At 33.2% G+C, this 18,852-nt stretch overlaps 1 protein-coding gene across 34 annotated transcripts in view; it reads left to right on the top strand.

Annotated features, from left to right (window-relative positions):
* The window catches only part of ZNF438 (zinc finger protein 438), a 183,599-nt gene that overhangs the window by 31,483 nt on the left and 133,264 nt on the right, over nt 1–18,852 (top strand). For 28 of the 34 annotated variants that reach the window (XM_081298823.1, XM_081298811.1, XM_081298794.1 and 25 more), the window contains exon 3: nt 3,285–3,340. The exons of 2 other annotated variants lie outside the window; for them this stretch is intronic. Coding sequence is in view for 5 of the 32 variants with exons in the window: in XM_081298811.1 (XP_081154937.1) it covers nt 3,315–3,340 (26 nt within the window). In the remaining 27 variants the exon portion in view is untranslated. Of the gene's footprint in view, nt 1–3,284; nt 3,341–18,852 lie in introns of those variants that run through there. 4 more of the 34 variants (XM_081298806.1, XM_081298809.1, XM_081298792.1 and 1 more) reach the window with 4 other exon arrangements.

Below are 18,852 nucleotides of genomic sequence, written 5' to 3'. Positions count from 1 at the left end.
GGGCACTTGACCACTGAGCTACATTCTCAGCCCTGTTTTGTGTTTGATTTAGAGATGGGGTCTCAGTGAGTTGCTTGGCACCTCACTTTTGCAGAGGCTGGCTTCGAACTCATGATCCTCCTATCTCAGCCTCCCGAGCTGCTGGGGTTATAGGTGTGTGCCATCGCACCTGGCAAATTGCTAAATTTAAAAACTGAAAAATTCTGTTGATTTCTTTTAAACCGATGCTATCCTCTATAAATTATGATTAAAAAATTTTAGAATAGAATCTTAAACTATAAATACTAAGGTACCTGTTAATTTCAAAGCAAATTCTACTAAATGAGATTATTCTAAAATTTTGAAGTTTTGAAATAGCTTAGCATGTAAATATTCCAGCCCATATTATTTCACAGATATTGTCTTTTTTGCTCTATTTAGAAGACAAAATTTTTAGAAGACAAAGCTTGTTACATAAATTGTATCTATTTTATAGGTCTTGAAAAAATTTATCAAATTTACATGCTGTTAATTTTTAGGGATTCATTCTTAGGTTTATTTCATTTTGGCATGTATTATAAATAAGTTATCTTTAAATATTACATATTGAATTAAAAGATTTTTTCTTATTTTAGCTGCTGTTATAAAATACCATAAATTGAATGACTTAAATAACAAGCATTTATTTCTCATAGTTCTTGAGGCTGCGAAGTCTAAGACCAAGGTGCTGGCAGATTCATTGTTTGACAAGGGCTTGCTTCCTGGTTGTAGAACTGGTTTGATCTTATGTCCTTATATGACCCTTCCTTTGTGTGTGCACTTGAGCAAGAGGAAGGAAAGGAGAGACAGAGAAAGATCTTGTCTCATTATTTTATAAAGGCCTTAATATTATCATGAGGGTCCCAATTATATAACCTAATCTAACTTTAATCACCTCTCAGATGCCATACCTGGAAATACTATCACATTAGGTATTAGGACTTAAACGTTAAGTGTTTTGCAGTGGGGACACATTTTTAATCCATAGCTATTTCCAACTGAGTTTGAACAAAATAAAACCAGATTTAGAAAGTGATTGAAAATCATCAGTGCTATTGATTTTGCCAAATGGATCTTAAAAGATTCAAAGAATTCTAAAACAGGTAACAAAAAGAAAACACGTACTACTATGATGAAGTATTTTTTTAAATTTGACATTATCTTTTTCACAAAAAATTTTAATTCACTTTCTTTATGTATGTATAAATTTTCATAAAACTTGTCAGACTATAACAGCTTCTGTGGATGGAGTTGTGAAATTGCTTCCATTTTTATTGGTAGTGGTATATTAGAGTTTATCTAGGCACAGTTTTGAATTATATCTGAACCAGAACCCAAGTCCAAGTTTGTTTCTGTTCCATAATTGTTTTTATTTTAGTGAAAATGTTTTTACTATGATGCTATATATGCTCTACCAAAATTTGTAATTGTATTATCACTATAAAAATAGAGGTATAGAGTTGGTTCTTATTTGTAGATTTTATTTTTTGAATTTTACTATTCTTGTAAATTTAATTATGGATCTTTTGTAATCATTAAGTAGAATGAACAACTACAGACAACACAGAGTAGTGATAAAATTTGGATTGCTCAACACACATGTTTTAAGCTGAACACTTATGTTCTGCCTTCTTTCAGCTCTAATAGTGTAAATAAGTGTCCTTTGTGTGGTCTATGCAGTGTTTTGAGGTTTTGTTTTGTTTTTAATGCTTCTTGTTAGTGACTTTGATGTTAAAAATTTTTAACTATCCAATATAGAATTTAAGTGCTGTGTAGTGTTCCTAAATGCAAGAAAGCTAATGATGTACCTACAGAAAAAATAATGTGTTAGAAAGCTTCATTCAGACCTGTATTATAGTGCTCTATTATAGTTATTAGTGAATCAACAATATATATTAAATAAGATATCTTGAAACAGAAACATATGTAAAACAAAGGTACATTTCATCAGCTGATGAAAATGTGACCAGAGAGTGTCAGCCTAACTTTGTATCTCTTAGGAACAATAGTTTGGTATTCACTAATTAAGTGTTTATGGTAACATTATAAAACTTAACTATTCTGAATAATGAGAGCCAACTGTAATTTTGTCTTTACTGTTGAACTTTTTAACTGAATTGAAATAGCAATTACAGCAATATCAGGTGTTTCATGTTCGACAAGATGAACATCCAAAAGTTTTACTTTGATTTCACAAATTACATGGAGCAATCAAGCCATTATTGGAATTGATTTTTCCATTTGACACTGATAGAAAGCTGAAATCATTAAACTGAACTTCTTCTGTTAGTGAAGCCAAGAAAATTAACATGTATCACTTTACCTTGACTGCGTAAAACAATTTTAAATCAAAACTAAGATTTTTTATAAAGTCATTTGATCTAGATGAAAAGTCATGCTTTATAGAGTAAAATATAAAACACTTTCTCTGCCTGCTTTTATTTCATTGTGTGTTTGGGCAAGTCATAAGCTGAGGCAGCAGCATTGGGTTTTTGGGTACACTCTTTGAGAGTCAGGTGTCAGTTATGATACTTATAAGAGGTAGGTTACTGCTAGGTGTCTTTCAGATTTAACTATATGTTAAATTAATAAATGGCTTCACTGCCTGTGCATCTCATACATGAGTCTGAGCTCATGCCAGAGCCTAAGTGAAAATTACAAATGTGTCCCAGTTTATTTCATACTATGAAAAAAATTGTTGGAAATTAGTGGTACCATGAAAAAAAAAGTTGGAAAATGAAAAATCTAGGACATATGATAATTTGGTTGGGGCGCTGAGACAGTGGCATAAATTAGGATTGTCTTGGGGAAACTGACACACATGGACACTTTACCTTTCAAAAGTCTCCTAACACCAAATTCTTGATTACTGTTTTCCCATCAAAAAGGATATGCCCTCAATATGATTCACTTGTTTATGTCTGTTTAGTAATTTCCACAGCATTATGCACTTAGAAAAGAATGTGAAGCACTCTTCTTAGTCAGTTTTATTCATTGTGTCATTTCTTTTATTTCTGGAACATTTTCTATACATCTTAAAACTTTTATTCAATTTTATGTGCTTTCACTTTTAAAGTAAAGATAATAATAGTAATAAATCATGCACTTATGTTCCTTGAAATTAGTTTTTTTTTGTTATCTTAATACAAATACACAGTAATTAAAAATGAAAGTTGAAAATTAAAAGAAAGTAATTTTTATATATATTGGATAAAACTGGATTATCTGAATATATGATTATAATATTACTTTATATTCTATTACAGAATTAATTGAAAAGCTTTACTCTGTATCTTATGACTACAAGAGCCTTGGGAGATAGGTAAGTGACAAGGCTCTTTTGAAGAACTATTTCTGAAACATTAAGTCATTTGATTTCATAGGTTCATGGCAAAGGCGATGGGCCATATCTGAGTGATTTACTTCTTTTTCTCTTAATACATTAGCAGAAGTATCACATTTACATGACTCTTCATGTCAATTTTCTCTAATACCTAATGATCAATCATATTTTCCAGGTAATTTCAGTTTATTTTCTATAATAACCATAATAAGAATAGCATTAATAAGACATTGAAGTGTAGTATACCAAAAGTTACTGCATTAAAAAAAAATCATTAAGTGCAAAGTACCTTGAATTGCATCTAGAAACTGAAAAAAAGGTGTTAATGGACAAATAGATAAAATCTAGTTTAGTTCAAAATAACAAATCAGTTTTAATTTCTTAGTTTTAATAAATGTTGCCAAGATGTTAACTTTAGGAGAAAGTGGGTGAAGGGTGTACAGAAACTCTATACTGTGTTTGTGAATCTATTTTGTACGTCTAAACTTATTCCAAAATAAGCTTAAGGCAAAAAAGCCAAAGTTTGTTGATTTGAGAATTATAATTTGGAAATAGATTTTCTGTGTAATGGTTTGAAAAAAATCAAAATTATTCATTACTTTTAAAAATACAGACTCTGTGAAATAGAGATGGAGGGAAATAATGTAATCATAGGAATTGTGGAATTTCATTTTTTTGAACATTGGCATACTGTTCATGAACTTGTCCTAGTACTTAGTTATAGGCTTTCTCTGATTCCTTTAAGACATTTGTGTATTCTTTGATCATTTTCTATAACATTTTCTTTTAATACAAGCAGGCCCTTTAAATGGTTCTCAGTATGCTGCCCCCCCCCCTTTGTTAGTGTACTAGAGACAAAATGTCAATGATGTGACTCAGTGGTTTGGAATTAAGACCTTGTTAAGTATAGTTTTGCTCAGTTATACCTACTTGAGCTTCTAGGTCAAGTTCTAGCCATAGTTGACCTATTGTTAATGAGTATGAATAAAGATAAACATAACTTAAATAGCCTTTCTGTAATTGAGCTAAAATAATTTAGAGTCGATTGCTGCCAGATAATAGAAATTCTGTTTCCAAAATGGACTTTATCATGATAACTCTTAAATTTCTATAAATATTAAAAGATCATAAGAATGAAACTCTGTAGTTCACTGAAACTGTTATGTAACTTCTCATTAATAAAATAACCATGCTAGTCTTATGAATGGTTTCCTGCTTCTGTTGCCAACTTTAGTAATTTTAGTTAAAATTCATAAAGGGAAATAGAAATATATTACAATTAAGGATATAGACATTTAAAACAATAAACCCAGGCCTGAATGACTCTTAAAGGTTTGGAGATTTCTTTTTGCTTAATAATCTTTATTCAGAATTGGTATTATTAATCTTATGTTAATGGAATTTACAACACTACTTCTTTGTTATATAGCATTATTGTTCCAACTTTCATAGGGAGGTTTGGAAAAAAGGTTAATTTTTTTTTCAGACCAAGTTTGAAATCTGTTGATCATATAATATTTCACTCAAAACAAATAAATCAAATGAAACTTTTATTATTCTGTACTAGAAGAGCATTAAAAGTGCTGTTTTTGAGGACATGCTTACCATTTAGCTGGTTGTTATTTTGTGGTCATAAAAGTGAGAATAAAAGAGAATAGTTAATATATATTGTGCAATTACAAACCAGGTGTTTTACTTTTATTTTAATCTTCACTAAACCTGTTAGGTAGATTGGAATTCCCTTTATAAATGAGGCTGGGAGAGTAACAGGTATCTGTATGCTATCCCTGAGACTATGGGGCAAAAAGAACAATATCCCTTTGTATGCAGTACCCGAAACTTGGTTCACATTTTTAGCAGCTTCTAGGAAATGCTGACACATTTTCATGGACATATAGTAAACTTCAGATTACTTCTAATTTTTCTGTGAAAGAGTACTAGATCACACTGCGTGACCTAGAACAGATTCTTCTGGGGAGACCAGCCTGCATAAGTTCTCCTGTTTCTTGTTCTACCCTTGATATGGCAGAACCCTAACATGCCAGCTGTTTTCTATTACCTGATTAACCTCTTAACCTGATAAATTACAGAACACTCACTTATTGTAGGCTTCTTTGATCATATGCCAGGAACTTTTGGCATGTCTGGGGAACATGCTGACAACATGCATTTGGTCAGTTAGGTAGCTAGAAGTTCTTAGTTGGCTTGGGAACTTGGATCCAGAAACCAGGACAGTTGCCAGAGATGAGAGATGGGGTCATTGTGCATATGACAGGTGAAATTCAGCTTTTCAGATTCAGTCAGTTGGTCAGGAGTTAGAAATGGAGTTGGTTTGTTAAACAGTTCTGTTAGTCCCCTTTTCAGATCACCTCAGTGGCTACTCACCAGACTCAAGATAAAACCCCAAGTCTAATGTTTCTCCAATTTTTGTTTTGCTTACTCTGCTTTACCCACACTTGCCTCCTTGCTACTCCTTTGATACTCCAAATCTATTTATAATTGGCTCATTTCACCTCCTTCTCTGTGCTAAACCCTCTCTCTAGTTAGCTTAGCCTGTAACTTGGTACCAATGGTGATAAAACTTTTTTTTTTTTTGGTACCGGGGATTGAACCCAGGGCACTGAGCCACATCCCCACCCTTTTTTAATATTTTCTTTAGAAATAGGGTTTTGCTTAGTGCTTAGGGCCTTGCTAAGTTGTTGAGGCTGGCTTTGAACTCACAATCCTCTTGTCTCAGCCTCCGGAGCTGCTGGGATTATAGGCATGTGCCACTATGCCTGGCTAGTGGAGATAAGAGAAAAGAAAGAGCTCACATTTAGAATTGTCTAGCAATGTAGTAGTAGATGTCTCACTAGAAATTTTATAGTTTCTGTCATTTGAATTGCTTTCAAGTATAACAGAGTAGTAGATGTCTCACTAGAAATTTTATAGTTTCTGTCATTTGAATTGCTTTCAAGTATAACAGGGAGTGGAGTTTTAAATTAAAGAGGGGCTGGGGTTGTGGCTCAGTGGTAGAGCACTTGCCTAACATATGTTAGGCACTTGGTACGGTTCTCAGCATCGCGTATAAACAAATAAATTAAATAAAGGTCCATCAACAACTAAATAAAAATTTAAAAAAATAAGATTATAGAAAGACATAGCTGGAAACAAGGGGAAAAAGTTAGAGATTTAGACTCAGTATAAATAGCACTATAGTGAATAACTTGGCAACAGTTACATCCGCATGAAAATGGCTTGAGCTACTTTATAAAAAGGTGAATTCTCCATCACTGACAGCGTATAATGGAGGCTGATGTCCCTCTTTCGAGATGTTGAGATGTTGTTGAAGAAATATGTGTTGAGTAGAGAGGGGAGAGTTCATTTCTAAGATCTTCCCAAGTCAGAGATTATATTAATTTTTAGAATCCTCTCTCTCTCTCTTTTTTTTTTTTTTTTTTTTTTCAGAAGCAGTTCTTCTCACAGTCCTCAGATTCTTTCTCCCATATTTGTATTGGGAAACTTTCTCCACACAAGTAAACATCACTTTTAGGTTATAGTTGTCAGTAGTTGAAAGGAAGAAGAGTTGCTTTCAGTGCTGATTTCTGGTCTGATTGGCCAAGTGCTCCTCCAAAAATTTTTCTTTGAGACTTTTTCACTATTTTGATTGACCTTTTGTCTAAGTAAATAAACATACATAAATTCTTAATAGATTTTAGTTACTAAACAAAATTTGCCAAGCCTTTGGTTATAGTTTGCTAAAAGTGGAAAATGCATCTCATCTCTACCCTTATTCCAGAAACTCCTTGAGAAGTAGCAACTGTGTTTTGAATGTTTTATTTGAGGGTCAGGAAGTCCCTTCCCTTTTCTTCAAAGAGGGAAAAATATGACTTAAGTAGTGGAGAACTTTAAGTTGCAAGCATTTTTAGTTAGACCTGAGTAAGGTAATGGCCTGAAATGCAAATTCATATTTCTTATAACTGCTGAATTGAGGTACTTGGAATTAATAATACAGGAAAGAATGATTTTCAGGGCCTTAAAATATTTGATATTTGATCAATTCTGGAAGCTAGCACCTCAGTGATAGAATAATGTTTAAAAACTATCTCTGGCCTGGCACAACTTCCTTTAGCATCTGGGCCTCCCCACACCTGGCCCCAAGGTGTGTTTTGGCATACCAATAGAGTTCTGATGAATGAAAATAGAGTTTTGATGAATATACTATTTCTGACTCTCCAAGAAAGGCCTGAATTCCTTAATTTACCTGAATCTCTTCCGGTTTCTATATCTTCTCTAGGTTTCTGACTTTGCTGCCCCTTTTCCATTATAGCTCACTCTCTCTGTCCTTTAGATTCAACTCTGCTTTCTTCCTAATAATTATCTTGACTTCACCCAAACAAAATTGTTATTCTGACTCAACACACGTACTTTGGATTATCTTCTCTATTGATATTCTTGTCTCGACTTGAGCCAGGATCCTACTAGGAGGAGAGAGAGATTATAAAGATAGTATGAGCATTGCACTTTCATGGTTCTTGATCTCTTGCCCCGATGCAAATGGAGCTTAATTTTTCACTTGACCATAGCAAAAGGCTAAAATATGCACCCATCTCTTAAAACCAGTAATGAAGCAATAAATGAAGACAGAAGAAGAAATTCTTGAAATGTTTTAATGTCTTAAAAACCTCTCTGTCATCCAGCTACTTGGTACACATCTAAGCAGGGATGAAATGAAATAGGCTTTAAACTACATACAGTTATGTTCATAAGTTCAGATTTTTTTTTGATACCAGGGATTAAACCCAGCCCTGTTTTGTATTTTATTAGAGACAGGGTCTCACTGAGTTGCTTAGCACCTCGCTTTTACTGAAGCTGGCTTTGAACTCGTGATCCTCCTGCCTCAGCCTTCCGATCCACTGAAATGGTAGGAATAAGTTGGTAGGAAATCAAATCCATTAATATATAGAAAGTGGGTTTATTACAGGAATGCAGGGTTGTTTTAACATTGAAATTCACCAACATAATTTATTATTTAAACAGAAAAAAAGGAAAAGAATATATGATCCTGTCAATAGTTATAGAAAAATCATTAGAGTAAATTCATTAGTCACTTATGATAAAAACTATCAGGAGACTAGACATAGAGCGGAACTTTCTCAAGAAAGAGATATACACCAAATTTATAGCCAAAATCTCATTTAATGGCCATTTAATTCAATTCCTTAAGGAGCGGAAAAATCCAAGTAGGGCCTACTCTACCTGCATTCTTCTATTTTTGAAATGGAGACCCAGACTAGTTTAGTGAGGCGTTAAACAGAAGCAGGTGGCATATATATTGATAAGGAATAAGTAAAATGTTCTTTATTTGCAAATGACATGGTCTTGTACAAAGAAAATGCTAAGAAATCTCCAGAAGCCACTAGAATTTATATTTGAATTTAACAAAGATTGTAGGACACAAAGTATATTTACAAAATTAGGTGTACATGTACTCCCTACCAATGAAAAATTGGAAATTGAATTTATAATTTATATGGATATAAAAAGACTCTAGAGAAGTAAGCAAAAATAAAATTTATAGTATTACAGAACGTTCATTACCTAATTTGAAGATTTTCTTTGAAACTATAGTGATCAAGGCAGTATTGGCCTAAGGATAGATATAGATCAATGGAATAGAGATACTAGAAACAAATCCAGGCATCTATAGTCCATTGATTTTCAAAAGTCATGCTAAGGAAATTCAATGAGGAAAAGGTAGTCTTTTCAATAAATGGTACTGGAATGCCTGGATATCCATGTGGAAAGGTTAACTCAGACCTTCCTTCCATTCACAGAAATAACTTGAAAGAAATCATGGACCTAAATAAAAAAGGTTAAAACTGTAAAACCTGAAGAAGAAATCACAGAAGAAAATATTTAAAAACTTGGAGTAGATAAAGATTTCTAAAGATAAAAAAGCACGAGCCATAAAAGATTAAAAGTTGATAGATGTGGCTCCATCAAAATTCAAAACATATTCTTCAATGGATTTTTTTAAAAAAATGTAAAGTCAGGCTGGGGTTGTAGCTCAGTGGTAGAGCGCTTGCATCACATGTGTGAGGCACTGGGTTTGATCCTCAGGACTACATAAAAATAAATAAATAAAAATAAAGATATAAAAATATATTATAAAGGCAATTCTTTGCATTTCACAATACATGTACTTGACAAATGCTCTATGACCAGAACACATAAAGAACTCTTGTAGCTCATTAATGTGGCAATCTTATTTAAAGAATAGGCAGAAGAGGATTACAAATAGCTAGTATAGTACAGGAAAAGGTGTTTAACATCATTTGATTTCAGCAAAATACAAATCAGTAAAATAATAAGATAATGTTATATACTCACTAGAATAGCTAAAATTAAAAATAAAACGAGCAGTACCAGTGGCTGAGATGTGGACCAATCAGAACTTTCACATATTGCTAATGGGAATGTAAAATGTTGAAACCTTTTTGGAAAACTGTAGTTTCTTATATTACCATAAGACCCAACAATTCTCTTAAATATTTACCTAACAAAAATGAAAAGATATGTTCACATATAGACTTGTACATGAATGCTTATATAGGTAGATTATCCCTTATCAGAAATACTGGGGACCAGAAGTATTTCAGATTTTTTTAAGTTGGAATATTTCATAGTATTTACCAGTTGCTCATCACTAATCTAAAAATCCAGAATCTGAAATGCTCCAAAATCTAAGACTTTTTTTGCACTTTATATTGACATTCAACACATTTTGGTATTTGGAGCATTTCACATTTTAGAATTTTGGATTAGGGATGCTCAGCCTGTAGCAGCTTTATTTAAGAGCCTCAAACTGGAAACGGATATCCATCAAGTAATAACTGAACAAACATTGTGGTGGAATACTATTCAATAGAAAAGGGGGTAAAGTACTGACATGCACAAATAATATAAATGTATTCAGATACATGATGCTAATAGGCCAGACACAAAAGAATACAAACTCTGTGATTCCATTTACTACACAGATTAGTACATCAGAAATGCTGGAAAAGACATTTAATCTATGGTGACAAATATAGACAGGTTGCCTACAGCTTAGGGTGTGTTGTGATGAACCTGTATGCAGTAAAGGGAACTGTTTGGGATGATATGTAAGTTCTGTATCTTTATTAGGGCAGTAATAATAAGAGTGTATAAATTTGTCTAAAGCCATTGAAAAGTATACTTAGCGTGCGTTTGTGTATGTGGGCATGCTTATGCATTACTATTTGTGAATTATGCCCTAGTAACATTGTTTAAAAAAAATTCCTGGTTCTCAAATTTCAAAAGTTATTTTGCTAGCAAAAGATTAACTTCTGTCTGATGTTAGAAGATATTTTGTAAAGACTGAAACTTAGTTGACCTGAAAAAAATCATTTGGATAGATCAGTGTGAATATAAACAATACATTGAATTAAATATCCTTAAATATAGAGAAAGTCGATAAATTTCCACATACCTTCTAACCTGTGTATTGGAATAGGACCCAGGCATCTTCAGAATGTATTGGTGTTCTTTTCTATTTTCTTAGATTGATATATAGTAGTACTATTGGCACTGAGAAACATCTAGCTAACATTGCAAATAATCTGTTCTTGGTTTTGTTGTAATTTTCCTGATTAATAAGTTGAATTTTATTTTATTTTATTTTATTTTATTTTTTTTAGTTTGAAAGCAAATTGGAAGGGGCACCAGTGTTCCTTAGAATCTATTCTTTCTTTTAGAAACAGAATCCCTAGATTTAGCATATTGTAGAGCTACCCATCTAGACCCTATGCTTTTCAGCTTCTCTTGGAGCAGGGGTGGATGTGTGACAAATGAGAAGTGAATGGTAATGTGAGTAGGGCCACCTTTAAATACATACCTGCCTTCTTTTTTTTTTTTTTTTTTTTTTTTCCTACTGGCTGGGATGTTATACCAGTTATAATAGCCACCTTAGGTACAGAGTTGGAAACCATATGGAGGATGGCAGAGCCAGTGTGGATTCTTAATTGATCTTGTGATGTATACCTTTCCCTGGCACCCTTTGTTACACAAAAAGGAAAAATACCTATCTTACTTGAGCTATTGTTCTTAGTGGGGATGGGAGGGGGAGCATAGGAGGATTAGATGAACTCCAGATAGGGAAACTTTCTGCTATTATGTGGCAGAAAGTTTCTACATTAATAAAAAATGGAAAGCATTTAAATTTTTAGTCTTTCTCTATACAAAAAATATATATTTTTGTTAAAATAATTTTTAAAATAGAATGTGATTGTATACCAAGAGTTTCTTTTTGATCCAATAGGCTACTTCCCAGATTATGAAGTTACAATTAAACTTTTGTTACTAGTTATTAATAAATTAATATTAATTTTCTCATAATTTTTATGGTTGTGTTTATGGGCTATTTTATGATCAGTTTTGGTGAAGTTACACAGATTTTTTGGTTGTTTTATTTTTTATTCTAATTTGTTATATATAACAGCAGAATGTATTACAATTCATATTACACATATAGAACACAATGTTTCATATCTCTGGTTGTATACAAAGTATATTCACACCATTTATGTCTTCATACATGTACTTAGGGTAATGATGTCCATCTCATTCCCACCGTCTTTTCTACCCTCATACCCTCTCTCTTCCACTCCCACCCCTCTGCCCTATCTGGAGTTCATCTAATCCTCCTATGCTCCCCTTCCCATCCCCTTTATGAATCAGTCTCCTTATATCAGAGAAGACATTTGGCATTTGTATTTTGAGATTGGCTAACTTCACTTAGCATTATATTCTCCAACTCCATCCATTTACCTGCAAAGTTGTTTAGTTTTAAAGTTGTATTTCAAGAAGCTAAATATGTTGCTCAACTTTTCTTTTTTTTTAAATATTTATTTTTTAGTTGTACACAATACCTTTATTTTGTTTATTTATTTTTATGTGGTGCTGAGGATGGAACCCAGAGCCTCACACATGCTAGGCGAGTGCTCTACCCCCGAGTCACAACCCCAGCCCTGTTGCTCAACTTTTCTATAATTATTTTTTGTCTGAGCAAGGGTTTAAATTTATTTATCAGTGATTTCTTTCATTAATTTTTTTTATATTTGTCAGCTTTTAGTTTAATGTAATTTATTGCCAGTATCTCAATTGAGAATCATACCTTTTATCTGAATAAGGTAACTTTCTTTCTGATTTGTAACTTGTGCTTTGAGTTTTATTTAAGTTGATATTGATACTGCCACCTTTGTTTATATTTCCCATTAATTCTTTGTGCTTCTGATTATATTTGCCTCTTCTTTTTCATTTCTTTTACATGTGTTTCCTAAAAGTGTAGGATAGTCGAATTTCATTTTTATAACCTTCTGAGAACCTTTGTCTTTTAATAGCTATTTAATGTGTTTTTTTTGTCAAAATTAATTCCATTGGTTTTATTTCATTGATCTTGTTTTAAGTCCTTCCTTGTTTGTGTTGTATTTTGAGTTTTTTGCTGTTTGATATAAAGTTTTGTCTTTTTAAATTTAGTTTTGAGTTTTTAAATGTAACCTGCTTTGAAATCTGCTAGGAATTATATAATTTTTTTTTAAACTTTAAACTTTTTTAAAGACTGTATAATACTTAGAATTCATTTTAGATCAAGAATCAGATGGTATCTTGATGTTCCTGGTCTAATAGGCATATTTAAGCTTTACTTATCTGCTTCTCAGTTTTCATTAAAATGATTTTAGGCTTTATCTCAGATTATTACTAAATTGGTACTTAAATAATTTATAATATTTTTCATTAACTTTTATATGGGCATAAAAATTAGGAAAACCCTAAGATTGTCACAACTTTAAATAAATTGCCACTTTTTCCAGTTATATATCAAAATGAGCCTTTAGAAAGTCATTAAAAATGTACTCTTTTTAGTATTCCTCATTATTTTCTTGATTTATTCCCATTTATCTTCAAAAGATAACTATTTTCCTTTCCTTATTGCCTACTTTCAGGTCATTTCTTTGCCCATTAGACCAGGAGAAAGAAGTAGAAAAAGTCAGATTTTAAATTAAAATATCAAATTTTGCATTTGATAATTTCTATATCAAAGTGTTGAGAGCCACAGCTGAGTAGGGATGGCGCCTGGCATTGCCAGAAGGAGTGGTTGAGAGGTGACACCAGGGAGCCATTAAGATGATGATAATTAAATTAAGCTGTGTATAATTGCTGTTACTGGATGATGCTGGATTGGGGCAGGCTGTGTATTCAGTTGTATATGGACCCCTGCTGTCCTGCAATAGGGAGGCTCCCCCTGCCTAGGGGCCTGCTACTTTGAGCTCCCTTTGAGTCCAGGGAGTTGGCTTGGAGCCCAGTGGAGAGCTGAGAGAGTACCCAGGGGAGTGCGCTTGGAGTGCAGGTGAGAGTTCTGGCAATAAAGTAGTTCCTGTTTGAACCAACAAGTGCCCGGCTAGGTTATTTTGTGCCCAGCCAGACTGCGGCATCAAAGTATAAAACCTAGAATACATTTGGGATTATTGTATTAATGGATTTTATGGTAGTGGATTTTATGGGAAACATTGCCGGTTTAATTTAGTCAACTTGTAAGCTTGTTTTCTGAGATAACCCTATCAGTTGCTCTATCAGGTTACAGGGTAACTGACATTTAGATTCTTAATATTGTTCAAGATAGAAGTTGTCTTCCTGCTGCTTTCAGTCTCTGATATATACTGTTATGTGACCTCTACAAGTCATTCTCTCTTTATATTAAAGGTGCTCTCGGACTTTCCCAGTTTTTTCAGAACTTACTTGAGGAACATTTGGGATAACAGGGTCTTAGTGGCCATGCAGGCTTTTTTGGGAAACATTGAGGAATGGGAAACATTACCCCTAGCAATTGCTAGGGGTAATATCTTTAAGAAAACAATGCTGTTGCTAAGTTATTTTTAGAGATGGAAGTCTTTTCTTTCTCAGAAAATTCTAACAGTAATTATGTAGCTAAACTACCAAGATGTAGGGAGTGAGGCAAAGCAAAGAACAAGCCTCTCCAGGTTTGCCAGGTCGGAGTGTGGTTTTGGGCAACAGATTCCTTTTGGTTGTGGTATTTTGAAAAGCCATGATTACAGTGGTGGGAAGACCTTTATTCTAACTTTGGTTCTGATTTTCTTTGTGACCATGGCAAGCCATTCAACTTTTCTGGATCTCAGACTGGATTTATTAAATGAAGAATCGGACTGTCTAAGAATCTAACTTAATAATTCAGTGACTGACCAGGGCAACAGAGATAGCAAAGAGGTGTCCACTTGACAGCATTTTCATTTTAAATTTTCTTAAGCAAAGGAGTCATCTTAATTTCATCTTATAAAGTCAAAAGGAATAAATCATCTCTCTCAATACTTTGAATAAGAGAATTAGAAGGGATCATGTGTGACTCCTGTGTTTATGTTCTGACCTAATATTAGGTAAGTGACATATGTTGATAGTCTCAATTGTAATATCTGGAAGTCATCTGACTTTTAATTTAAAATCTGACTTTTTCTACCTCTTTCTCCTGGTCTAATGACTTTATTAAGAATGACTCATTTTTTTCCATGAGAAAGATATTTCTTTAGATTACCAGAAAGTTGTCACCTTTTCCACTGGGATATAGGTTTATTCCAGATTGAGGATATTGAGAGGTGGGCTCAGACTGTAGTCACACTGAACATTTTTCATTGACAAGCTCCTGAGTGATGAAAAGGCATCTCACATTGAAGTCGTGTTTCACAAGAAGAGCAATGGGATGCTGCCTGAGATTTCTTGTTGTAAGTTGAACTGAGCATGGTGACATCAGGGTAGGCAGAGTTTTCAAATAATGAACATGTCACAGTTGTGAAAGAGCTGAGAAACAGTGCTGACTGAGAAAAATCTGTACAGCAGTCCAAGGGTGACATTTTTTTTGAAAAAAGTCTTTGTTCTGGCCAAATTCTGGAGGGAAAGCCACCGACAGCAGCCTGTCTAGAGCAGCACAGAAAAGCCTGTACGGTTGGCATTGAATGCTTCTCTTCTCTATAGTCATCACATTGAGAACTCAAAGGTGGTTGGAAAGTTTTATTTCTCTAACAAGAGGGGGTAAAAGAAAATCAGAAATGTGTTTTGTTTTAGTACATAAAGAGAAGTCACAAATAAATGCAAATAAAATTCAAAATAAATTAGAAACTTGGATAAAAACATATGTGATAGGCTTATAAGTGCCTGCATACATTTGGGAGGACCTGCTAGGAATGTAGATATGAACAGTCAGTAGCATCTTTTAGGAACTTAACTTGAGTGAAGGAGACATTTATTTTGTATTTATTTTGTTTCATTCAGTTTTTATAGAGCATCTACTTTATGTGAGAAACTTTACTAGATGAAAGGACTGCAAGGTGTAAGATTTCTCTATCTTTTGAATTTTCAAGGCATTTATACTCCAGAGGGAGGTGAGTAAACAAAAAAGTAACTGGAGCATCAGGGTACATGAAGGCATGCAGGAGAGAATAAATTGAATGTATGGGAAAGAATGATGCAGGTGACTTTAAATGTTTTTGAAGAACTCAGCAGCCTCGAGATTTCTATACCTTCAGACTTCCAGCATCCTTAAGATTCCTGAAGCCTACTTTGTAGAACTATGGGAGTCAATAACTAGAGGAACCATTGTTGTATGTTTTTGCAGGTATATCTGCTTAATATTCGAGTGTGTGTGTGTGTATGTGTGTGTGTGTGTGTGTGTGTGTGTGTTGCTGGGGATTGAACCCAGGACTTTGTTCATGCAAGGCAAGCACTCTTACCAGCTGAGCTATATAACTGTTTAATATTAATGGGTCTGTTGGAACGTAGCAGCTGGGAAAAAAAATTTTTGTTGATACATGTGCTTTTCATTTTCTTGATATAAAACTGATGATAATGATGAAGAGGAAGAAGATGATGATGGATTGAATTGCCTTGTACTAGCCACAAATTATACCTAGAAACTTTTACTTGAAATTATAGGAAGATATATTTTGATCAATTACAATTTATCATTAACTTACAGAAAAGATTTTTCTTGAATTTTAATTATGTCTAAAAGAGATTATACTACTTCCCACAGCCACTGAATTTTTCACAGCTGTTTAAGTCAGGAGATTTCCTATTCAACTCAGTGTCCTATTGTTGAAGTATGAGGCTGTTTTCTAGTTCTTGTCCATTGAAATATTGATGTTCTTTTATAACACTAGAAGCCTTTAATTTGTAAGCTGAATTTGGGCTATGTATAGAGCACATGGCTTACCTCCATGTCCGAGCCATGGGAAGCCCACTATTTGCTGCTCTTTAGGGAGTTAATAGGAGCTTTTGTAACCTGGTTCGCCCATGCTATATGGCTAAAATCTAGAAGAACTGAAGGGAAAAAAGGAATGAGTTTTTTTTGTTGTTTGTTTTTTGTTTTTTTGTTTTTAAATAAAGTCAGCAATGGCTGTGAACTAGAAGGAACATTAGAATTTAAAAAACATCATATGGTCCAGACTGGAACAAGAAGTTAGGAAAAGCCTAGGAGGAGAGGTTTTTAATTACAGCTACCCTCAACACATTTGAAATAATTATGATTTTTAATAGGCAACCCTTTGGCCTTTAAAATAATCAGGGATTCTACTTTTTTGTTGTGGTTTACTAAATGTATACATACAAGATTTAAAAGGAAAAGGTAATCTTTTTATGTAAAAATGTTTTGATATATGGTTTCCTGGACTTCGAAAGTCTCTCTATGCCTTGGTTGCATACATTCAGTGGTTTTAAAACTTAATAGAATTGTGAAGAAGGGGTTCTTTTTGGCACAAGTAGGTATTTTTAATGTAGCAATTAGGAATGTCATTAGGAAGATTATTAAAAGCAATGTGCTTGAATGGAATTACTAAATAAAGAAAATGAAGTTTTAGAAATTTTGGATACATTAACTACGAATAAAAATAGATCTTTTCATGTAATACCAAATTAACAATAGAATTTAAACTTTCTAAGATAATATTTTATGTGTATGTTTTATTTTTTTAAGATTATTTACAAAGGGATACATGCATATTTTCCTTTTTTTGAAAAGAAAAACCTTGCAAATCAGACTAAAGTTTCCTTTGACCACCACACTCTCCCATCTTCCAAGGGATCATCATTTTGTCATTTGTTCTTATAAATCATTAAAATATTTATGTGGTAACTCACATACATTCATTTTACAAAACCTAAAAATTTAGGTTTTGCAAAGATGCCTTGAAAACACCACAGAATATATTGATTGTTGGTTCATTTTAAATATGGCTTTCCACTGTATGTTTTATTTTTACTGCTTCTTCAGTATTACTAATAGTAGCTGACATTGTTTTGAGTAGGTACCATGTGCAAGGCAGGATACTTGGTATTTTTCATGTAATTTAGTCTCATAATCTTCATAATAACCTTAAGAAGTGAGTAAAATATTGGTTTTATATGAATAAAACCCCATCTTCTTTTTATTTTCCATTTACATTAAATTACTGATGCCAGTAGTTTGGCATTCTTTGATAACACTTCATTTAGAATGATTTTTTAAATTGGTAAGAATGAAACTCTTAGTTCTGTTAATTTTGTTATTCTGTGTAGCCAACCATTACCAAATTCCTGAAGGCAGGTATTTCCTTTTGGCCTGAGTATGAGGGTGACTCCTGCTCATCTTTTAGAAATGAAGAGGTAGTATGTGTCATATTTGAAACATTCTATATGGGGAACTGACAACTCCATACATTTCCTCACTTGTTAATGGTTTTAAAAGCTCATGCTTGTGATGATGTCCTTATTTTAAGGATAGTAATAGGATATACGGCCTACTTTGAAGGAGGTTTGACTTTGAAAGATGCCTTTTGCTGTGGGCTTAGTCATGCTGGTATGAGGAAATTTAGGCTGCTGAAATGGGCACTGTGAGAATTTTTACGAGAACTGTTATGAAAGGGAGTCGTATTGGGTGTGTTGAGAGAAAAAAGTTGTGCTTATTATATATAATAATATATTATTATATATTATTTTGAAGTTTGGATGAAGATAATTTCAACATTGCATGACGAAGTTAAAAAATTTCTAGTGATTGGAATAACTGTCAGAAAAGTTTAAAATCTCAGCTTGGCTGCCTAAGTAGCAGTAGACCTTGAAAAAACCTCTTTATACTGTTTTAATTAAATGATGATAATAATATCCACTTCATATAGTGCTGGGATTTAAATTGTATAAAGTATTTTGTATGTTGCTAAGCACTGGACAAATGTACCAATGTTAGCTGGTATTCTTACTATTTTCATCGTCAAGGGTTGTCTAGGTCTACTACAGTTGACGTCTTTTACTAATGCCTCTTTACTAAAGACTTAACCTGCTCGTTTTTGTCCTGTATTACTTAAAAGAGATTAACCATATTGGTGTTCTTTTATTTTCAGAATAGAGAGACCCTTTGCTGAGTAATTTAACAGATGTATATCAATCAG

This window comes from Spermophilus citellus, assembly GCF_964194105.1.
Source record: "Spermophilus citellus genome assembly, chromosome: 6".
NCBI lineage: Eukaryota > Metazoa > Chordata > Mammalia > Rodentia > Sciuridae > Spermophilus > Spermophilus citellus.
Note: the sequence above shows the minus strand (reverse complement) of the source record. Positions and strands in the feature narration are given on the sequence as shown.